Source organism: Malania oleifera, chromosome 12 (genome assembly GCF_029873635.1).
Source record: "Malania oleifera isolate guangnan ecotype guangnan chromosome 12, ASM2987363v1, whole genome shotgun sequence".
Lineage (NCBI taxonomy): Eukaryota > Viridiplantae > Streptophyta > Magnoliopsida > Santalales > Ximeniaceae > Malania > Malania oleifera.
Window position 1 is genome coordinate 4877588 of NC_080428.1, and position 25395 is coordinate 4902982.

Below are 25395 nucleotides of genomic sequence, written 5' to 3' on the forward strand. Positions count from 1 at the left end.
AAACAAACAAGAGGAAAAATATAACAACAAAACGAGAGAAGAAATGCAGATTCAGGCAGAGAATACTGTCTCTCCCTCTCTCAAACGTTTTCATTTTCTTCAGATACACTTCTCCAGCAACAACATCACCCTCCATACTCCAAAGTGGTCGCCAAGAATCACCTAGACTAATCCCCACAAGATATCCCTCACATATAATTATATATATATTACAGACACCTGCCCTGCCTTGCCCTATTGCTTGCTTCAATTCATATTATTACCTGTGCGTGGTGTGGGTCTCCATCGATCACACGCCAACCCAAAGAGCTTGCAACTGCTGCAGACTTCGCCTACCTGTTCGTGATATGGGAATAAGAAGGGATTTTGTGGGACGACTCTGCATTTCATCTCTTATTATTCCTATTATTGCTGCTGTATCCTTCAACTTCTGCGGTGAGCACCCATCCTTTATTATTCCTCAATCATTCTTTTCCATCATCGCCGTCTTCTCCATGCATTTATGCGATGATTTATTAATTTATGGTCTGGAGCAGATGCAAGAAGACCAATGCCGCCGCTAAAAGCCACGAAGCCTCCAACAATTTCGTCGCTGATGATCACAAACAAACTGGGTTCATCAAACGCACAACCCTACGGCGTGAGTTCCCCATTCTCTCTGCCTCCTTTCGACGCCCTGGCCCCCATTCCCTTGCCCGACGCCACGCCCCCTCCTATCTGTACTTACCCACCCTTCGCTCCGCACCCAGTTTTACCCATCCAAACTCCACCCTCAAGCCCAATGGGCCCAAATCCCCCCGATATGTTTCCAAATCCGCCTGGATCAGGGCTCAGCCCACCCTACTATGAGCCCAGCCCACCCAGCATCTTTCCAGGCCCACCAGGGCCTCCGTATGTTCCAGGCCCTCCCACCTTTGTTCCGAGCCCACCGGTGTCTGTTCCAGGCCCTCCCACATTTGTTCCGAGCCCACCGGTGTTCCAACCACCGGTGGTGTACCCGCCGCCCACGGGGCCGCCCCCTCCCAGGGCCACCCCATCCATCACGCTGTGGTGCGTTGCGAAGCCGTCGGTGCCGGACCCCATAATTGAAGAGGCCATGGACTATGCTTGTGGGTCCGGGGCGGACTGTCAATCCATTCAGCCCAGTGGGTCGTGCTACCAGCCCAACACGCTGCTAGCGCACGCGTCGTACGCGTTCAATAGTTACTGGCAACGAACCAAGGTTGCGGGCGGCACGTGCGAGTTTGGCGGCACAGCAATGCTAGTCAGCGTCGATCCAAGTAAGCTCCTCTTCTTCACATTAGGAAAGTTACTCGTACGCTTTCTTTTTCAAATTTATAATGAAAATATATATATCATTTATAAATATTCTAATCCATATATAGTTATGCATAGATATATATTATTAGTCTAAAATATAAATAATTATTTCATATTAAATGTGTAAAGGCATAAAATGTAGTGTAAAATTGTGCTTGAGATCGTGAATTTCATGAATTAATTTTGGATTTATACAGATTAAATAAAATTCAATACAATTTTGTATTATATTTTATGCATTCATTTCAAGTTTGAAAGATCAAACAATGCAAGCTTTAATGATTAATAATAAAAAATTATATATTTTATGCCCTAGAATTAATTAATCAACATATGGAGTTTGATATACTATCTGAAATTCATAATTGCTGGGACCTAGTAAAAAGAGTGATGGTTGAGATGTACGGGTCTGCATATGTTGAAATTTTAATTTAAATTTGGAGATTTAAATAAAATATAATCTAAAATTATAACAAATTTTATTCAAATTTACATAAATTTAAATTTTCAATTTTATATTCTTACTCAAAAGAAAAAAAAAAGATTTAAATGTTTACTTCTATTTCTTCTTTTACACTACATTATCTCTTACATGGAGGATCATCATATTTACTTTTTCAAACTATTATTCAAAAGAACGAAAAAATTATTTTGAATCTAATGGAGAAGGTGGATGTATTTTTTCCATAATTTAAAGTAGAACCATTCAATGCATGAGATGTATAATGACTTAAATAATTTAAACCCAACCTAATTAGAAACAAGTTGATTCTCAAATTTATAAAGTATGCATCGTAAGCAACTACAACGGCCTAGATAATAAAACAAAAATGGAGCCTTAAACCCTTTTCTCAATATTCCTTTTTCTTTCTTTTAGACCTTTGTAATCATAAGACAAACCTTTCTAGGGTTAGTAACTTATAGACGATTGAATATGTATAATGAATATAAGATGAATTAAGTTTCTAAGAAACAAAATTCAAGAGAAAGACATCCTTTAATCTCTTCAAACTTTGAAATAACTACTAGATGTGAAAGCATCTTAAGAGAAGAAAATCAAAGGAGCAATTCAACATTTGGAACATATTATCAACACTAACTATAAAACTGATGTGGCTGAATTTGTAGGGTAGTAGCCCACTACTTATGTGGAGCTAATGAGAAACTATATGTAGATTCAATAATCTGACCATTTCCATAGTTGGAACCTATACTTTTGATATAAAGAAACTATGGTTGGCCAAATATTAGATTTAATTTGTTCATTAAATCTCAACAATTAAAGTTTGTATGAGGAAGGCCATGTTACAAATGGCACGACACTTGCACACCCCACGAAACAAGAGCGCCATGTTCTAGAATGTGGTACAAGATAACATTGATGAGAAACTATTGAAATTTCTAAGAATAGACAGGTGTACCATGCAAGTTGATATTGATCCTTTTACTAAATCGCTATAGAATAATTATTCACCGGCTGAGCAAGACATATTCATAAAAAATCAATACATTCACAATTGAATTTGATTTACCCTCTAATCTTTGACTACTATAGTAGCCCAAGAAAGAGCACAGGACAACTATGCATTATTGAACAAATGCCTAAGCTCCACCTTGAAGATTGGTGCTAATGAAGTTGATTTTGAGCTAGAAGTTTAGGGAGACGACAATTTCCTTTGCTATTGCTATAGCAAAATCCTCAAATCCCGGAATTTGATTAAAAACTTATGTTTGTGATCCCTACATAATTTAAAGCCAAGGAAGCATGAAATTTAGCTTAAGAGTGAACTTGGGGCATATCAAGTTAATATTCAAATCAACAAAACTATAGATCCAATAATCATTATAGTCTTGGCAAGTATTTAAGAAGACATTAATATATATGATGCGCCATTTTAACTAATTGTAAATGATGGTCCTTATAAGTGGTAAGACTAGTAACAAGGTTTTAGTTGATCATAAGGATGTAACCAAATCTTGCCCTCAATGAAGCTAAAGAAATTTTCTAAATTTGAATAGGATTTAATCCCTCCAGATGTATGGAGCTTTGGCATAGCTCCTAAGATTCAAAGAGTTGTCACATTGAGTTAAAATTAGGCAAGGGGTCTTCCATGAGTTTCCTTGTTGTACTAGAATCTATATATAATGCATTGTTTGGTAGAAATTGGATTTTATTTGAACATGTTGTTATATGGATAGGATAACTAGGATGCACAGCGAAATAAAAATGCAACAAGCAAATGAAACACAACCATAAAATGATAAACAGTGAGAACAATAACAAGATTTACATGGTTCGGCAAAACCTACATCCACAAAAGCAATGGCACAAGAATTTCACTAAGGAAATCTCAAAATACACAATACACTTCTCAAATGATCACACACACTATCAATACATGCCCAGAATGACATATATAACAGTCTCTAAGAGGTTTCCCTCCAATTACCCAATCACCCCAATGTTCAAATTCAAAATTCAAAAAATTGCTCGCAACCCAGGCGCACTCGTCGACGAGTACAGAGAATTCGTCGACAATCCAGAGAAGGACACTCGTCGACGAGAACAAGGCATTCATCGACGAGCCCATTTTTTGCTTTCGGTATCTCCAGAACTCTGAGATTTTTCTACTCTCAAGATCTACTCATTGACCAGGACAGGGCACTCGTCGATGAGTCCCTACTGTGCTGCCCCCCTTATGTTTTTCTTCCTTTTTTGTTTATGAAATCCAAAGTATAAGAACCACACCATAAACAAAAATCTCCACCTTGGCGATTATACGCCCTTTAGGAGAATCCCAAAAAACATATCTAATTGCTCCACCTTGAACTTGAACCACTTGGTTGGGTTTGTCTCCCTTCTATCATTTGAGACATGGAGTAAGTCCAAGCAATGCTTTAACTTTTCAAGACTAACTGATTTCGTCAAAATATCTGTTGCATTTTCAGATGTGTGAACCTTCTCCAACACAAGCTCACCCGAATCAATTCTCGAATCTTGTGGAACCTCACATCAATGTGCTTGGTTCTAGCATGATTCTTCGTCAAGAAAATGATACTCTAACTATCACAATGCAACACCGCTCCATCTTGCTGTAATCCCAACTCTCTAACTAAACCGGTAAGCCATAAGGCTTACTTTGTAGTTTCGGCAATTGCCATATATTCCGCCTCAGTCGTGGATAATGCTACCAGAGACTATACCATGGATCTCCAACATACCGGTCCTCCTATAAGGGTAAATGCATATCATGTTATAGACCTTCTATCATCCATATCTCCAGCATAATTAGCATCTACAAACCCCATAATTGAAGGACAACCCTGTTGTTTGCCGAACATGATGCAATATCCCGATGTAAGTATTTGAGTATCCATTTGATGGCTTCCCAATGCTGCCTTCCTAGATTTGAGAGAAACTTACTTACCACACTCACAGCATGAGCCAAATCTGGCCTCGTACACATCATAACATACATTAAACTCCCCACAACACTAGCATAGGGGACCTTTGACATGTCTCGGATTTCCTCATCCGTACTTGGGCAACCTGCAGTAGACAACTTAAAATGATTCACTAAAGGAGTCACACCAATTTTGCATCAATCATGCTAAACCTCTCCAACACTTTTTGCACATAACCAGCCTGAGATAGCCATAATCTCCCTACAGTTCTATCATAGCTAATCTCCATCCTAAGTATTTTTTTGGGCAAGCCAAGATCCTTCATGTCAAATTCCTTATACAACAAGTCCTTTAACTTATTCACCTCAGTTAAATCTTTTGCAACTATCAACATGTAATCCACATACAATAACAAGAAAATAAGAGAACCATCCTCAAGCTTGTTCACATATACACAGCAGTCATACTCACACCTTTTGTAACCAATCTTGATCATGTAAGAATCAAACCATTTATAGCATTGCCCTGGAGACTATTTCAGCTCATAAAAAGATTTCTTCAACCTGTAAACTAAATTTTCTTTTCCCGGTTCAATGAATCCCTCTGACTGTATCATGTAGATTTGTTCCTCCAAGTCACTGTGAAGAAATGTCATCTTCACATCCATTTGTTCCAAATGAAAATCATAATAAGCTACCAACCCCAACACAATTCTGATAGAAGTATATCAGACCATTGGAGAAAAAATTTCATCATAATCTATCTCCTTCTTCTGTGAGCATCCTTTTGCCACCAACCGTACCTTGAATTTCTCTCCTTTTTCTGAAATTGTCTCCTTCTTCCTATATACCCATTTGCAACCTTCGGTCTCTTCCCATCTGGAAGCTCCACCAAATCCCAAGTTTGGTTTTTATGTAGTGATTCCATCTCCTCAATCATCGCAACCATCCACCTATCTTTCTCCTGGTCGTGCACTGCCTCTTGAAATGTAGTTGGATCGTTGTAACTAGTAAGCAAAGCATAAAATACTAACTCTTCAAATTCATATCTTGGTGGAGGTTTGATAGTGCTTCTAAATCTCCATATAGGGATATTGTCGACTTGCTGGTTTCCTAGAGTTCCTTACAACCATAGGACCATGAACATTGTTGTTGCCCTGAGCTTCCAACTCCACCTATACAACATGTTCATCATGGTCCCAGCTTTTTGGCTCCTGTTTCTATTCATCACACTCTTAAGTACACTTCACCATAGCATTCTCATCAAAGACTACATCCCTACTGATCACCACCTTATTTGCCACTGGGTCCCATAGCTTGTACCCCTTTACACCCTCTGAATATCCCAAAAAAATGCAATGATGAGACTTTGGGTCAAGCTTAGACCTCTCCTCACTAAATATGTGAACATAGGTTGGACACTCAAATACCTTCAATTCGAAGTAGTCTACTGCATTTCCCGTGCAAACCTCTTCTGCCACCCTACCCTCTAATGACTCCCTTGGTGATCGGTTTATTAGAAAACAAGTCATACTCACTGCCTTGGCTCAGAAGTTCTTCAATAGTCCTGCATTTAATCTAAGACACTGAGCCCTCTCAGCAAGAGTTCGGTTCGTTCGTTCTGCCACACCATTTTGCTGAGGTGTCCGGCGAACTGTAAAGTGTCTCTTGATGCCCTGCTCCACACAAAACTCCATAAACCGAGAATCAATGTACTCTGTCCCTTTATCCGACCTTAAGTATTTAATTCTCCTCCCTGTTAGGTTTTCCACTTCAGCCTTCCAAATCTTATACCTAGCAAACGTATATGATTTGAAACGCATAAAGTAAACTCAGACCTTCCGTGAGTAATCATAAATAAAACTCACATAATACACATGTCCGTCCTTTGATGCAACTCTAACCGGGCCCCAAACATCTAAATGCACATAATCAAGAATATCATTTATCTTGTGTATAGCTGATATGAACTTTGCCCTTTTTTGTTTTCCAAGAACACAAATCCTGTAAAATTTCAGCTGACATGATTTCAAGCCCTTCAACAATTTCCTCTTGTGTAGTTCTTTCATGTCGTGTTCCCCCATATGCCCAAGACGCATATGCCACAAGACAGTCTCATCTGATTCAGCATCTATGGCTGCAACTCCACCTACAATGGTAGTTTCCTACAATGTGTAGATATTCCCATCAAGTTTCTGCCCTTTCATTACAGTTAAATTACCTTTTCATACCTTCAGAACTCCATCTTTGAACTTGTAATTAAGCCATTACAATTCAAAGTACTGAGTGGTATCAAACTCTTCCTCAACTCTGGTATATGTCTTACATTACACAACATTCTCACAGCACCATCAAACATTTTTATCTTTACATTTCCTATACCAATGATCTTGCAAGAAGCATCATTACCCATAAGAGTTTATCCATAATTCACTAACCTGTAAGTGCTGAACCACTCCTTGTTCGAAATCATGTGATAAGAACATGACAAGTCAAGTATCCAAGAGTTCGTTAGATTATCCGACCCCGCTGAAACTAATAGAACATCACCTTCACTACACGTTGAACCTCCTTCTTGAACAACGTTCACAGATTTTGAAATACCCTCATGTTTCCCAGAATTTCCCATCTTCCAATCCAAACACTCCGTATTCACATGCCCTTTTTTACCACATTTGTAACACCGAATTTCTTTCTTCTTCTTGGATTGATTTCAAGATTTCTGATTTGATCCATGTTTGGATTTTCCTTTGCCTCGCTCGTTATTACTATTTACCACAAGTTCTTCCCCTTCATCACATATTTTCAATCTTTGATGAAAATTTAACAAAGCATTTGTTTCCTCTTCAAGATCAAGAGTTTCTTTTCCCCACGTAAGAGTGGTCACAAGATTTTCATAGGTATGAGTTAAGGGCAAAGAGTTTAACAACATATAAGTTTTGTCATCCTCATCAAACTTAACATCAACTCTCATCAAATCACTAATAATTTAATTGAAGGCATTAATATGTTGATCTAAGTTTGATCCTTCAACCATCTTAAGCCAATACACACGTTTCTTAAGAAAAAATTTATTATTAAGAGATTTGGACATGTACTAGCTCTCTAACTTTTGCCATTATAGCCGTTGGAGAATCCTCCTCCATCATCCGATAGAGTACTTCGTCGGCCAAACACAAGCGTATTGTGGAAGCGGCCTTTGCTTACAATTCTCCCCATGTTGCCTCATCCATTCCATCCGGTTGAACACCAAGTAATGCCTTTCCCATTCCTTGTTGCACAAGAATGTCCTTCACTCTCCTCTGCCATAAACCAAAGTTCTCGGTTCCATCAAATTCGGCGATGTCAAATCTTACAAAAGCCGATCCTGATGCCATAACAACATTCACTCTGATACCAATTTGTTGTGATATGGATAGGATAACTATGATGCACAACGGAATAAAAATGCAACAAGCAAATGAAACACAACTAGAAAATGATAAACAACAAGAATAATAACAAGAATTACATGGTTCGGCAAAGCCTACATCCACGGAAGAAATGACACAAGAATTTCACTAAGGAAATCTCAAAATACACAATACACTTCTCAAATGATCACACACACTGTCAAAACACGCTCACGACATATATAACAATCTCTCGAAGGTTTCCCTCCAATTACCCAACCACCCCAACGTTCAAATTCAAAATTCAAAAAATTGCTCGCAACCCAGGTGCACTCGTCGACGAGTATAGGGAATTCGTCGACGATCCAGAGAAAGACAATCATCTGCGAGAACAAGGCATTCGTTAACGAGCCTAATTTCTGCTCTTGGTATCTCTAGAACTCTGAGATTTTTCTGCTCTCGGGATCTACTCGTCGACAAGGACAGGGCACTCATCGACAAGTCCCTGTTGTGCTGCCCCCCTTATGTTTTTCTCCCTTCTTTGTTTATGAAATCCAAAGTGTAAGAGCCACACCATAAACAATAGAACATATGTGTTTCGATAATGGAAGGTTTCCTAGATTGCAAGTGTAAAACTTAGGTAATATTAGGGAGTCCATGATAATATCTGCCCTTCAGTAATTGCTCAAGACAACTGTTGGAATTGGTGTATTCCCAAGAGGGGGGTGAATCAGGTATTAAAAATTTATTCCTAGGTTTATCCAAATCAGCAGCAGTAATACACAACCTAGGGTCTGTCTATATAATTGTAAACCCAATTAGATATTCAAACAATCAAACACATGTACTGCATATAATAAATCAAATGTAAAACATACATGTGCTGAAATTGAAAGTGCAGAAAAATAAAGGTTGTGCCAGATATGTTATCAAGGTTCGGTCAATACTACCTATGTCCCTGCCTCAAGCTCACAAGTGAGAGGATTCCACTATGGCTCGCTTAACGGGTGGAGAGGCACATAATACAACACCTTACTAGGATGGTGCACCTAGTTCTCTTAACTAGATCTAAACCAATCCAGGACTTTTCACAGTGCAAGTTTCCCTCTTTCAACCACATGTCGGGAATACAACAGATATGAAATTTTTCGTACAAACAAATATGCTTCTTACACTAAACAGATATGTACCACTACGCACAATCAATAAATGCACTCACATATGTTAGGATATTTATGCTCAAGTGAGATTAGGTTAAGCAATATTTCAACTCTCAACCAATGGGTATATACTTGTATATACGTGAGAGTGAATTCCTTTGATTCAAATAATCTAGAAATTAAACATAATCAAAGGAGCAATGAAACCCTAAGTAAAAATCTCAATAGATATTTATCAGATAATAAGCACAACAAATACTAGGGTTTAAGCTTGCAAAACAAGTTTTTTCAAATAATTTAAGCAAGCTTTTAGATCTAGGAATGAAGATGTCAAAGTTTACAAGCTATACTAAGTTTTCCCAGATGATGTTTTGAATGAATGCTTTGGAAAACTTTCTAAACAAACTCTGAAAATATTTTTCAAAATGCTGAGTATCAGAGAGTTTAATCTTATGAAGTATATGAAGGTAAGCTCACAATAATGCAACACAATCACTCTTTATGTTGCAATGAGTTGCAAGTGAAGAGGATAAATAGATGGAATTCTCTCTTCTTTTAAAAGATTTGGCAAAGCAAGAATATAAGAGAGTTGAAATGTATGCTTGTTTTTAAAAGATGTGCAATAAAAAATGTAAAGAAAATTTAAGAGAATATCTGACTAATCTACTTGTTAATTCATTGTTAATCTGAGCAAATGAGGTCATATATATAGACATGCCACAAATTATGATCATTGGAGACACCAAGGGAATTATTAAATTTGTTTTAAATGTATTTAATAAAATTAACCCTATTTTACCCCAATTAACCATCGGTAAAATTAGGTCAACCCGAAAGTTTCGGTCGACCGAGCCCTAGGTTTGGTCGCCTGAACAAACACATGAGAAAAAGTGATTTTTCCATGTTCGAGTGCCCGAGGACAGGTTCGGGTGGTTGGACTAGGCGATTTTCAAAATCTCCAAGGTTCGGTCGCCTGAACCTAAGTTCGATCTGCCAAACTTGCATGTCCAGTCGCCCAAGGGTATTTTGAACATGAAATTCAGGCGCCCGAGTTGTTGGAAAATTTAAGTTTAAATATTCGATCGATTGAGAACATTACGTTCTTTTTAGTTTGGTCGCCCGAAATCATGTTAACACTTTGACTTTCCTATTTTCGGTCAACCGAGGCATTTTCAACGCCAAGGTTCGGTCGCCCGAATTCTTAACAATTTACCACCTAAGTCTTATTTTTGAAAAATGACTTACCCTGATAGAATATATGATAAAGGGGCTAAACTTAAGTGCTAGTGTAAGGACCAAGGGTCTTTTCTAAGGCCTTTTTGAGCTAACCCCAAAAATCTGGCGTCGATCGACCGTGCCCTACGGTCATTTGGTTCCTTATGGTCAATCTACGGTCATGTTAAGCATAAATACCTATTATGCATGTGATGCAGTTATTACAGACCGTAAATTATTACATACCAAATAATGAAACAAAAATATATATACAATTAAAAAAAAAATATCTTCTTCTTTTGCTCTTGACTTTTCATGGAATCAGCTAGGAGAATATGCTTTAAGTCATTTCTGGCTTCCACTTCACTTTCATGTGTATGATCTGAATGATTAACCTATTCAAGTACTTAGGCACACACATTAGTAACATGCAGTTTGTCATAATCAAAACCAAGGATTGGACTCAAAAAGTCAACAACAACCCAGAAGAGGAGAATAAGATAAGCAGGAGGACAAAGGAAGATGTAAGTAAGAATTATCTTACTCTCTCGCATATAATTGAATTCTATGTGAAAGCATCATCTCACTTAAGCATAGGAGGGTTTTCTGAAGCACCAACTTTTTGGTTACCCCCAATTATTTCATAGGTTATTAACCAAAAGGACTAGTAGGAAGCACATCATAGGTGTAACGACTTGCTACTTATTAAACATTTTTTTTATCTCTATTTATATAAATCATAAATACTATCTGTACGAAATACTACTGATAATCCTAGGCTGAAGGAGCACTGAGGAAACTCTATATGTCATACACACCTTAGCAACGGTATACAAGAAACTGTAAACTGTCATATATACAATACTAGAAAATTATAATATTCTGAATTATATTTACAACCCAAAAAACCCAATGACATCACCACAATCTGGAAACTACCCCAAAACACTGGTATCTTATAAACACCTACCCTTCCAGTGTGGCAATGCAAAATAATCTCTACCTGCGAGCCTGATCTGCTCGCCTAACTGGATCACTTGAAAAACAATAAGTCACTGGGATGAGACGACGCTCAATAAGAGGAAATATGCTATTACTAGTGTGTGGCCGCTGAGTTACACATTTAATATACTGAAATAATACTAATATTGTAATATGAGTAAGTTGATAAACTGTACAGAACATATGTAATGTAGTTTAATGTACAACTGTGTATTTGAGTTTGCTATTTGTACATACTGCTAATATGATAATATAAACTGCTGTTGTGTGATATATTTGCACATAGGAACTTCTATTATACCCTGGGATCTGTATGTCATGATTTAACCCCTCATAACAGGGTTCTGCGGCCCGTAGGCTGGACTTACTCTGGTTAGCCTACCAGGAAAGTCAATCTATATTTGTAATATCTACCAATCTGGCCCACTACAATCTCTCCAGGCAATCTTCAAATCTAACATCGTCTAACCGGCCACCTCAACCCAGCTCGCTGGGGAGACTGCAATCTCTCCTGGCACGGTTAGACGGAATCCACATACTATCTGAGTAATGTGGTTGCACTCTATCTGTAATAGCAACGGTACCGTGCTCTGCTGTATATATATCTGTCTATAATTTCCTCTGGGATCTAATGCTGTGTAATACTATATATATAAATATATATATATATATATATATCTTGCTATTTTAACATGATTTCAAAGCAACCATAACACTGTAAATCTGGAATATCTGTAATATCTGTAATGTTTGTCTATAATATCTGTAATGTCTGTCTGTAATATCTATCTGTAATAATTGTAATTTCTGTCCGTAATATCTGTTTAAGTGTTATGGTTTGGAAATCATGTTATTTTGAGAAATACTATAAGTCTCATTTTCTGCAAATAATCTGTATAACTGAGTATCTATAATATTACATAATCAATCATGCCAAACTATAATAAACTCAGGCCACACAACTGTGTAATTAAAATCTCATAATATATTTCTGTAATTTCATTGTAAAAATAATAATTTGACCCACATGCTTGTAAATATACATTCATAATCTTCTGTTATACATATAAAAAATCTCTAGCATAGCATATTTCCCTTACCTAATTTCTAAAAAGTCTCTACTGTACTCTGGCCTTACACCCACAGGGTTCCCTGCTCAATACCCTGAAAACAAAGTCTCCTAGAACAAAACATCAGTATTTCTTCGTATACTACATTTCTTATAACTATGGAAAAGGCAAATACTAAATAAAATGTCTTACTCTGAGATTGGGATGAAATTCGAATCACTTCCACCAACGATCCACTCCGACACACTTGCAAAGAACTTTCCTAGGAGCGTCGTGGTGGCCTCAGATCGTCGATCTAGTGAGAAACAGAGCTAGGATTGAAGAGAGAAGGGAAGGGGAACTTTTTAGAGAGAGAGAGAGAGAGAGAGAGAGGATGATTTCCTGCGCAATTGCTCACGAAAATACAGTTTTAGAAGTACTTATAGATCCGGATTCATCGAGGAGTCCTTGAAGAAGTTCGTCGACGAACCTGAACCCCTCGTCGATGATTTTTAGACTGCCAAAACCCCCCCCTCTCGGTATCTTCTCGTCAACGAGAAGTATCCTCGTCAATGAGATCCTCATGTACCCTCATCGACGAATCACCTGTGTTCGTCGACAAGACCCTGATTAATTTCTTAGGTTATTACAATAGGAACTTAGTTCAAAAGCTAAATTTGGCACCATTTGTGGTGAACATTGAGTGAATAGCCATGGTTTTCTCACATTCTTGCTAAAGCAATTTGAGAAGACGAGTGTGAACACTGATCTTAGTGTTCTATTGTAGAGGAGAACCCTCTAGATAAGAAAATTTTATGTAAGAAGTAACTTCATAACAAGTTCTTATGCAAGATTAGTTCCAAACTATGCAAGAGAAAATGTAGCTACTAGCATAGAATGTTCAAAAACTATTATCACACAATAGAATAGTTAGAGAGAGATACTCTCCTTTCTCTCTTGGAAGGTGCTTTCCTGTGGATGCTTGGTCTGATCGTGTGTTTTGGTTGAAACTGGAAAGGAATCCTGTGTGTAATCCATCCGAGGGTTGCTGGAAACGTTTTCTCCCTATTGGATCGTGTATGGAAAAGTTTGGAGTGCGGTGATTCAAATTTTGGGTTTCCCGCCTGGTGTATTTTGAATTTGAGCCCTCCCTGGACGATGGCTGGTGGTTCAAAGAGTTGGGTTAAAGTTGCAATGGAAAGCAAAGAAGGTAGGAAGCAAGTAATTGAAAATGCTCTTAGGTTTATTGTTCCTAAAGGGGGCAGGAGAGGGCAGTAGGCCAAAAAAAAGGACTCTGAAATTATTGCTGAATATGAGAGACTAGAGGAAGAAGCAGAGAAAAGGTTTCTGGAGTCGCGCAAACCTCTGCCGCCCACAACACTGTGTGATAGCCTACAGAACAAGAGAGATGATCATGCTAGCCCTTTGGAATACTTCTAGAAGTCTGAAATGACTGCGGAACAGATTCAGGCCACCCCGATGGTTTTGAATGAAAGGATACTGGAATCACTTGGACTTGTGGGAAGTGAGGAGTCCTCAGAGAGATGCATGAATGAAAATGGAAGTAGTAAGAACCAGTCGTGGGGAGATAGGGTGGTGGAGAATTCTGTCAGTGTGGAATCAAATGTCCAGGCTGACCAAGATGATGGTTTGAAGGATAATAATATTAGAAAGAAGGTGAATGAAGATAGAACAATAGTAAGGAACGACAAAAGGGTCCCCTGGTCTAAGCTATTTGCAAATAACAGGAACCCTAGTTGTTGTACTGCCATTCCTGCGTTTCAGTCTGATGGTAGTGGAGCAAAACTGAGGTTGTCTGATTTATCTCAGCCGGAAGATTCATACCAGAAGTGTCTTGTGGGCTACTTTGCTGGGAAACTCCCTGGTAAAGATACTTTGAGTACCTTGGTCGATTCGTGGAAGGTCAGGGTTAACTATATTAAACATGCAGATGAGTGGGTAGTATTCAAGTTTCAGAAGGAAAAAGAGTTGAAAAAGATTCTGCAACAGGCACCTTATGTGATTCAGGGTAGAACATTATATATGAAAAAGATGCCTAAGATGTTCCAATTTGGTTATGAGCACAGGACCACTTTAAGATTATATATGAAAAAGATTCCAATAAAGATGTGGAATCCATTGGCCTTGGGCAGGATTTGCTCTGAGCTAGGTAAGCCAATATGTGCTGATAAGCTTACTATGATGCAAGCTAGAATCTCTTATGCCAGAGTGCTTGTGGAGATAGATGTTGCAAAGAAGATCAAAATCTCAGTTAAAGTATTCCTCCCTGATGATAAGGAAATGGTGCAAGAAGTTGTCTATGAGAACCTACCCAAGTTCTATACTCACTGCAAGTATGTTGGGCACACTGCTGACTTTTTTGGAATTAAGAAAAGGTATGTAGATGCTGCAAAGCCAAAGGAAATCGAAAGCAACATGCCAAAGGATGGATGCCAAAATGTTAATAATCTGAATGAGAAACAGGTTAAGGGAGATAAAGGAAAAGAAAAGGTGGGGTCCTCTGTGTATGTGGCTGACACACTAGCTAATTCCATCTGTGGAGCTATGCTAGACTAGATGGGTTGTAGAAAGATGAGTCGGGTGTGTGATTTATTCCCTGAGGTTGATTGTGTGAGCACTCAATCTTCTCTGATAATGGAGAGGATTGAGGTGGCTTGTAATGCTACTTTGGGGGGGATCCTTAATGAAGGCCTTGATGCCTTGGTCCTTAAAAATTCTGGAAATGCTAGGCTGCAGGGTGGTGGAGCTAGTGATACTCCTGTTGATTCTTAAAGGGATTTTGATATTGGGACTTGTGGCAATGATGTGAAATGCCATCCTGATCCATGTCGAATTATGCCTCGGCAAGAGGAATATGCTGCAAAGGCTAGTGGAGGTACCAAAGTTGGTTGTTCAAGTCAAACTTATAAAGCCAAAAATGAAGGAAATGCTGCTGTCAAGAACCAAAAAAAAAAAAAATTGGAAAGAAGGGTAGTGGTCCAATTCAACAAACAAAAAAAAAGGGGGGCCTGGCCCCCAGAATGCATAATGAAGATAGCTACTTGGAATATTAGGGGCCTTAATATGCCCCTAAAACAAAAAGGGATCGAGGATCTCATTAGGAAAAATAAATTGGATATTATGGGGATTTTGGAAACAAAACTATCTATGGAAAAATTGGAAAAAATAATGAGCAGGAAATTCAGGGGGTGGGAACAAGTGAATAATTTTGAGTTATATAGGGTTGGAAGAATCCTAATTATTTGGAACTCCCAGAAGGTGAAGATGCAGGTATGTCATAAAAGTGAGCAAGCCATACACTGCTTGGTTAAATGCCAAGTAACTTCGAATGAATGCCTTATGAGTTTCATCTATGGATTTAATACAATAAGGGCTAACATTTCCCAAACTAGTTGTGCCTTTACTGGGCCTTGGATGCTGTTAGGTGATTTTAATTGTGTTTTGAATAATGAGGAGAAAAGAAATGGGGTACCGGTATCAGTATACGATGTGAAAGACATTAGTGACTGTTTCAATGTGGCTGGCTTGACTGACTTGAAATCTTCAAGTTGTTTTCTTACCTGGTCTAATGGGAGAGTGTGGTGTAAGCTTGACAGAGTTATGGTTAATCAGGCTTGGTATTTGAATGGCTAGAATTCTTAGGTTCACTACTAGTTTCCTGGTAGTTTGTCTGATCACTCAATCTCTCTAGTGTCCTTGTTTACTGAATTGGATTTGGGGAGACTTCCTTTCAAGTTCTTTAATATGTGGGCAACCCACCCTGAGTTCCAGTAGAGAATTAGAGAAGTTTGGCAGGAATGCTATGATGGGTGCAGACAGTATTGTTTGGTTAGGAAATTACAAGCTTTGAAGAAGCCCTTGAGATCCCTGAATGCTTGCCACTTCTCCCATATCTCGATACGAGTTGAGATGGCAAGTAATGAACTCCTGGAAATTCAGAGTAAGTTACATGATGACCCTACTTGCCTCCAATTGCAAAAGGAGATGCAGTATAAGAAAGGTGTAGCAGTAAGATTGGAAAATGCTAACAAGATGTTTTTATCTCAAGTAGCTAAGTGTAAGTTCCTGAGGTGCAGTGATAGGAACTCTTCTTTCTTCCATGCTCTCCTGCAAAGGAACAAATGCAGAAATCATATTTCTATTGTTATGAACCAGAATGGTGAACTTACAAAGTCATATGATCAGATGGCATTCGAGTTTGTGACATTTTATTCTCAGCTTCTGGGTATTGAAGAGATGTGTTCAAAGCTAAATCCCCAGGTAGTAAATAGGGGAGCTGTGTTGAATGAATCAAGAAGAAATGACATGTTAAGACCTATATCAGAAGAGGAGATAAAAGAGGCTTTGTTCAGTATTGGGAATGATAAAGCTCCAGACCCTGATGGTTACTCTGCAGGTTTCTATAAGAAGGCTTGGAATACCATTGGCCATGAATTCTATCTAGCAGTAAAGGAGTTCTTTCAAAGTGGCAAAATCTTAAAAACAGATAAATCATACTGCTATTGTTTTAATTCCTAAGACTAGTCATGCCTGTACAGTAAGTGATTATCGTCCAATATCCTACTGCAATGTTCTGTATAAAGTCATTGCTAAATTGATCTCTAGTAGAATTAAACCATGCATGGAAGATCTAATAAACCTAGCCCAAGCGGAATTTCTCAAAGGGAGAAATATGGTGGAAAATATATACCTGGTGCAAGAACTGATAAGAGGGTACAAAAGGAAAAGAATTTCCCCTCGATGCCTACTAAAAATTGATTTGAAAAAGGCTTATGACTCTGTTTTGTGGGCCTTCCTGAAGGATATGTTGGTGAATTTAAATTTCCCTGATCAAATGATCTCTTGGATCATGGAGTGTGTCTCAACGACTCCCTTCTCTGTATCACTAAATGGAAGGCTCAATGGATTTTTCAAGGGGAGGAAGGGGCTTAGGCAAGGTGATCCTTTGTCTCCCTTACTGTTTGTTATCTGTGTGGAGTACTTGTTAAGGCTACTCAAATCATTGGAGGGTAAAGCTAAGTTTAAATTTCATCCCAAATGTGACGAACTGAAGACTACACACTTGGCCTTTGCCGATGATCTCATGTTGTTCTCTAGGGGAGATGCAGTTTCAGTTGGCTACCTAATGGAGTGCTTGAAGGAATTCTCTCTGTGCTCTGGTCTCTCTGCAAACAGCTTGAAATCAAACCTGTATCAGGCTGGCATGAAACCACGAGATTTGGAGGTTATCTTAAATCAAACTGGATTCAAAGAGGGTGAATTTCCTTTCAGATACTTGGGAGTCCCTCTGTTGTCTTCTAAACTGAATGCCGCCCACTATAGGCCTTTTATTGATAAAATTGTTGGGTTGTTTAAAGGGTGGCCTGGGCATACTCTAACGCTTGCTGGTAGATTAAAAATAATTAATTCAATTATCAAAGGGATAGAATGCTTTTGGCTTGCTATTTTCCCAATTCCAGGGAATGTTCTAAACCAAGTAATCAAGCTATGTCGTGTATTCCTATAGGGTGGTAGAAGGAGGGCCTTGGTTGCTTGGAGGGAAATCTACAAGCCAAACCAAGAAGGTGGCTCGGGTGTGGTTGACCTCAAGACATGGAATAGAGCTTTGTTGTCCAAAGCGTTGTGGAATATTCAAGCAAAGAAGGATTGTTTATGGACGAAATGGATCCATCAATTCTACTTGAAGGAGGCCGAAATATGGTATGATGTAGCTAAAAAAGATGACTCCCCCCTATTAAAAAACTTGGTTGAAATCAAGGACCAGCTGGTACTAAATTCTGGGAGTGTGGTTGCTGCCATAGAAACTATGGAAAGAATGGGAAGAGGTTCACATACACTCTATGACTTTTGGAGGGAGAAGTGCCAAGTCATGTCTTGGACAAAGTCTATATGGTATAATGGAACTACTCCAAAGTATGCTTCCTGCTTGTGGCTGGGTTGGAAGGAAAAGCTTCCAACTTGTGACAAGTTAAAAGGAGTTGAGATTGACGTAAGATGTACCTTCTGTAATAGTGATATGGAGACTCTTGATCACCTTTTCTTTGGCTGCAAATACTCGGCTGAAGTGTGGGGTTGCATAAGGAAGTGGATGGGAATTAAAAGGGCCATGACTTCAATCAAGGCAGCGGTGAAATGGTTACATAAAGAAGCAAAAGGCAATGGAGTTCGCTTTGCTATTAAGAAAATTGGCTTGGCTACTTCTGTGTATTTTATTTGGCACTCTAGGAATAGGAAAAAATTCGATAATCGTGTTATTCCTCCTATAGATTTAATTAGTGCCATACAAAGACATATCTATAGGGCGGTTTTTGATAAATTTGACATGTTCTCAGTTTGATATTATTGGGCATGTTTGTTGTCCTTGGGATATCTCTGAGTATTGATAGTGTGATTGGCCAGTTCCTTGACCCCTGGGTATGCCCAAGTTTGATGTATTTCGGGACTTTTGACTTGTATTGTCAGTGTGGTAACAAGATAACCTGGGTATGCCCAACATAGTTGTATATATTTTCACTTGATCAATATATTTATCCAATTTATTAAAAATAAAAAATAAAAAATAAAAGTGATGCAAAGATAGCAAACCCACAACCCTTAGGTGAAGATAAGGTGATTGAATCCTAGGGGAGTTTAGCACTTTTTAAACACCACAAGGTGTAAAGGCCAAACAACCAATCTATGCTTATACAAAGAAAACTTGAAGCTAGAGAGTGCAACGAAAAAAAATTCCACTAAAGATCCCTATAGATAATCTATTGGGAATATGAAATGGAAAAAATGAAGTGTAATTTCCAAAGGAAATAATGATGAACCTTTACCCACCAATTCCCTAATGTTGGTTATGGAGTCATAGATGGCACGACAAACTTCATGGACATACTCAAGACATTCCAAGCTCTAAGGGTGTGGCGTAATGCATCAATTGCCTTAATGTATTGCATGTTTCTAAACCCTCAAAATGTTAGTGCAGACATGGTAGTTTTAAAGCATTGATCCATTTTTTCATTTAAACAGTTTAGTAACCTATTTATAAGTGACTTTGTCACTAGTTGACATGTGAGAAATATGTCCTTGACCGTTATGGAGTCGTGTCAAAGGCCTAGGAAATCTTCAAGGGAATACCTTAAATGTTCCAATTTGAAGGGTTATTGATTCACGTATCATAACAATGAGTGGCTATAGCCACCATGATGTATGGGCTAAAACTTTCTAAAAAAATTTTCCCTTTTAAAGAAGATTCACAGAACTTTTCAATAATTGTTAAAAAGGTTAAAGGATATTGTAATGTTGAAGAAGTAGAGTAGGCTAGGAGAAATTAAACATAGGAGATATGATTATGGGGATGAAAGAGCTACTAAAAAATTAAAATCATCCTAGGAAGAAAAACCAAAGAAGATAAGCCTTTATCCAAAAAGGAGCAAATAGCAAAGAAAAGCTTTAACCACTTCACTCCTCTAAACACTTTAAGAGGTTAGATAGTGATGCACATCAAGGATGATCCAAGACTTTAGTGGTTATATACAATGAGACTCGAAATACAGAGGCAATAATAGAAGAAGCACTTTTAGTTTAATAAAGATTATGGGCATAACACTAAAGATTGCATGCTATTAAAGAATGCAATTGAATCCTTTATCCAAGAAGGCTTATTAACAAGCTTCATTTAAGCTATGTAGTCCAATTGAGAGAATTTAGGTGAAAAAGATATAGTATCAGTGGTTATTCACATAATTTTCTACGAACCTAGTAGGGAAGATTTGGCTTCAACTTAGGAAGTGTTGACCTAGAGTTCATTTGATGCTAAAGTGCCTAAGTGGGGAAAGATAGATCTTAACAACTTTGGATCATTCGTTTCATTTCCAAGCGAAGATCATAAAAGGCTGCAACTATAACTTGATGATGTTTTGGTAGTCACTCTAACCATTACAAATGATACTGTGAAAAGTGTGCTAGTTGATAATGGGAGTGATATATATAATGGGGATGTCTCGTTATATGAAAATCAATGTAGATCATTTAAACCACTACGAACTTTATTATTTTGTAAGGGAAACTATGCACCGACATGGAACAATTGCTTCATTGGTCGCTTTTAGGACCAATCCATGCAAAGTCGTAACGAGGTTGATTTTTTTGTAGTCAAAATCCCATCAATATACAATGCAATCTTAGGACAGCCATGACAAAACCATACTAAAGCAATAATTACAATCTATGATCTGATAATGAAATTCCTAGCTTTGACTCAGTTCAAAGAGCTATAACGAGACCATGTGATAGCTTGGAAATTTTATTTTAGCGAAAACTATATGATAAAAGATACTAACTATGGGAGTACTATAATCTCCATCGTAGAAAAACAAATTTCAACCAATAGAGAGGAAGAAAATTTTATACATAAAGTTAACCTCGTCAGCAAAGTATGAGTTTTTCCAACTTGAAAATGAGGCAAAAGAAAGAAATATTGATATTTTTGCATTTTCACTTAAATAAATTCCTAGAATAAACCCTAATTTCATCACACACCACCTTGGAATAGACCCAATATGCATGCTATCTAGTGTTGCAGCAAAAGAGAACATTTTCCCTAAAGAGGAACAAACTTATAGAAAGGGAAGTGTGGAAACTCCTAGTTATAGTATTCATTAGAGAGGTAAGTTATCATGATTGTATTTCCGATAGTTGTGTTAGTTAATAAAGCATTAGGGAAATGGCAAATGTGCATGAAATTTGTTGACCTTAATAGGGCATGCTCGAATTATTACTTCTTCTTCCTAAAATAGATTGATTGGTTGATGCTACTTCAGGGCATGTTTTGTTGAGTTTTATAGATGCATTTTGTTGTTATAATCAAATCTATATAGCATTAAAGATGATGAAAATTTCCTATTCATAAAGGAAAATGACACATAATACTACTAGGTGATGTCACTTGGATTGAAGAATGCTAAAGAAACTTTTTAAAGGTTGGTAAATTTGGTTATTTAAGGACTATAATGTGGAATCTTATGTATATGATTTATTGACAAATAGTTGTATCTTGGAAAAACACATACTAAACCTACAAGAGACCTTTGGAATTCTAAAGAAACACTAGTCCAACCCAATTAATTATGCCCTTGATGTCTTATTAGGAAAAAATTTTAGAAGCTTTAATTGATATAAATGCACCCTAGAATATACATAAAGTACAAAATTTGTCCAAAACAAGTAGCAACTCTTGGAAGAATCATCTTTAGTGCTATAGAGGCCAACCATTTTCCTTCACATATAGAAAATTGCTAGAATTGCAATGAATAAAGAAGTATCAAATTGCTTTCAAGACTTTGAAAAAATTCCTTGGGTCTCCCTCAATTCTCACCATACCATAGTTGGAGAAATTTTGTTCTTCTATCTAGTTGTTTCCAATTAGGTTGTTAGCATAGTCTTAATTGAGGAAATGGCCCAAGATTGAAGTATCAATGAATTAAGGAAGTGGTCCATGCCTTGATAATTTCATCTTAGAAGTTAAGGCCATACTCAAAAGCTCGCTTTGACCGATCAATGTGACAAGTAAGTAAGTACCGCAAAAGCAAAAGATCTAGGAGGATTAGTAAAGTAGATCCTAGAGGTAAATAAATTTAACATATAATATCAACCCTGATCCACAATAAAAGTGAATGTACTTGCATATTTTGTAGTTCAAAATCAAGCGAGGTTAAAAATTAGGTAGTGTGGAAGTTGTATGTGGATGGGTACCCACTTCAAATGAAAATGGAATGAGAGTGATCTTTTGTGAATTATGGCTCACATACTGAGTGGATAGCATACACAAAGGGAAAGTATGAAGGGAATCAAGCAGCAGCAAGGGAAACCATCAACAGTGAGGCTCTAACTATCGACAGTTTGGAGTAGAAATTCAAAAAAAATACATTTTTTCTAAAACCATCGATAGTTTGGCCCAAACTGTCGATAGTTTGGCTTGGGACACCCAGCGTAGATTTCAAATTTTGAATGGGGAATGTTAGTATGGTTGGAGTTTGAAGGGAAAACCTCCAGGAACTCTATATATATGTCATATTTGATATATTTAAAGTGTTGGTTGATGTATATTGAGATAATTCAGAGGATTCTTGTATTATTCTTGTAATTTACCCAAGAAGATAGTGAATCCTTACTGATGTTTGCTCCCGTGGATGTAGGCATTGCCGAACCACGAAATTCTTGGTGTCATTGTTGTTGTTATTGCTTTCATTTACTTATTGTGGTTGTGCATTGTTTTGTATTCACCATTAAAGTGCTACATTGTGTGTTTGATCCTTTTACTTACAAATATATATTCCGTCGTGCATATTTGGGGGTTTTACACAACATAATCTTCGTTGACCTCAACTAGAGGACCACATAGTTGGCACTTTAGTTAAATTTCAATGTCACAAATAATGAAGGAGAGTATAAAACATTTTTTCAATACTCAATATTGGGAATAGATAACTTGGAAGCATAAAGTGATTCTTAGTTTGCAATGAACCAATTGCTTAGGAATTTTGAAGCAAAGGACTAGTAATGATAAAATACTTACCTTGGCATTGGGGGAAACCACACAATTCATATCCTTTGAATATTTTCAATCCTCAAGGCTAAAAAATTGGTGAGCCATTTTTTTTTTTCAAAATTAGCAATAACATTGCCATCTAGAATCAAAAGGACTATGACAACTAAAACTAACTCAAGGGAGCACACTAGAAGGAGATTGAACAATGGTGCATGTACAAACAACTAGTTGCTAGGAAGATCCATGTTGCTTTATTTGAAGGATGGAGCCTTCCTATTCACATGTGTGAAGTTAGGAAGATCATTTGGAGAGTTGCTTGGTATTTCTTATGAGGAATGAATTATACAGAAGGTCGTATACTCTTCCATACCTATAGCATTTGTCACCAAAGGAAGCACATTGTGTTCTTTAGGAAATGCATGAAGGAATTTGTGGTAATCACTCCAAAGGTAGCAAATTACATACAAGATACTCCACCAAGGGTATTGATATCCTAGTTTATAGAAAGCATGCATAGATTTTGTTAAAAAAAATATATATGGCCCTTTGTCAAAGGCATATGCACATACCTCATTTTTTTACAGTACTCCTAATCCTAATTTCGGTACCTTAACCATTCACTTATTGAGGAGTGGATTTTCTTGGATCATTCAAAAATAAAACTAGGCAACAAAAACTTTTTTAGTGACAGTGGATCTTTAATCAAGTGGGTCGAAGCAAAATACTTAGCTCAAATATCAAAGAATGCTTCCAAAAATGTTATCTATAAATATGTGATCTATAGTTTCAAGATTCTAGGAACCATTTTAATGGATTATGGTAAATAATTTTACAAAAAAAGGTATAAAAAATTTTGTATCAAGTTGAATATATATGTATTTGGTATCCTTTAGTGAGTTGTGCATGAGCAATTGGTCAAGTAAAGGTGAAAAATTTAATCATCCTTTATACACTGAATACTATAATTAAAGGAGCTTTTGGAATATGGATGGACCAACTTCCTGTGATCCTTTGATCTTACTAGATGATTGGTGCATCACAATGGGTGAGACTCCCTTTAACCTACCTTTTGAAACTAATGGTTGTTGTCCCAATTTTGAAATCAATTTACCCAAAGAATAGTGATGAGGATTTATAAGCTAATTTGGATCTCCTTGATGAAGCAAGAGTCTACTTGTTGAATTCGACTAGCAACCTATCAATGACAAACCACCCAGTATTATAATAGAATAATATAAGAACATTTGTATGAAGAAGGAGACCTATACTTAGGAAATCCATTGTGGCCTAAATTTTTGAAGAATATGGAAAGCTTTGGTCAACCTGGGAGGACCCTTACAAAGTCGAAGAAGTTATTCACCTAGTGACATATAGATTATCAACTTTGGGGTGATACAAAAGTGCGCAAGACTAGGAACACAAAAATATTGGAGAACACTTGTATAGGGAGGAAGAAAGAGAAAAGAAATTCAAGAAAGTCACCAAGAAAAGCACCCAAAGAGAGATTTGAAACTTGAATACCCTTGAAAAAACACACCTTTGACCCCACAATACAAGAATAGACATGTGGAAGATTTAAAGTTCAAAGGAATCTCAAACAATGGCACACACTCTTTCTACATGCCCTCAAGGAACCAAAACGCTATGAAATGATAGTTGTACAATCTTTCTAGAATCTCGCCAAAACCTCTCGATAGGATGGTTGCAAGTCTCCACCTTTCATGAATGTTCATTAGACAAAAATATATAATCAATTGTGATGTCATATAATCAATTCAATTTATGCAACTTAAACCTATTTTATTGTCCAAATTTTTAAAATTATTTAAATTGTGATGTTTTATTACTACCCTTTTTTTTGTTTGATAATATGGCTTTTTAATTTTATATTAAATTTTATATTTATCATTCATCTTGTACTAATCTACCTTCCTTTCTATCTCCACTCCATAGGCTATGATGGGTGCCATTTCATCTACTATTGATTAAAAATGCTACTTCCTTCGCTGGAGACCTAGACACTATAAGGACCTCTCTCTCTCTCTCTCTCTCTCTCCCTCTCTATTATATATATATATATATATATATATAGTGAACTAAACTTAAATTTTGTGAATACAAAATCAATTAATTAATTAGGGTTTTACACTGGTTGTCTTTTCATTAGACTAGTGTGTCGAAATTCATCTGTACATGGATATGCTTATATTTGTTTGAAATGTACATACTGCATTAATTGCAGTATCAATGAACATATGTCTACCAATAAATTTGTATTTAATGCTGACTTTAATCAAA

The 25395-nt window shown here is 37.2% G+C and overlaps 1 protein-coding gene across 2 annotated transcripts; it reads left to right on the forward strand.

The window, feature by feature from the left end:
• Positions 1-44: 44 nt before the first annotated feature.
• Positions 45-25395, forward strand: LOC131143774 (extensin). Of its 2 annotated transcripts, none has more exons than XM_058092086.1 (3): positions 45-435; positions 537-1280; positions 25051-25395. In XM_058092086.1, exons 1-3 carry the CDS (start codon positions 348-350, stop codon positions 25080-25082), a joined length of 864 nt encoding a protein of 287 aa, XP_057948069.1. In that variant the 5' UTR covers positions 45-347; the 3' UTR covers positions 25083-25395. The 2 variants fall into 2 exon arrangements, with proteins under 2 accessions (XP_057948069.1, XP_057948070.1); XM_058092087.1 differs by lacking the exon at positions 25051-25395 and adding an exon at positions 11834-12261.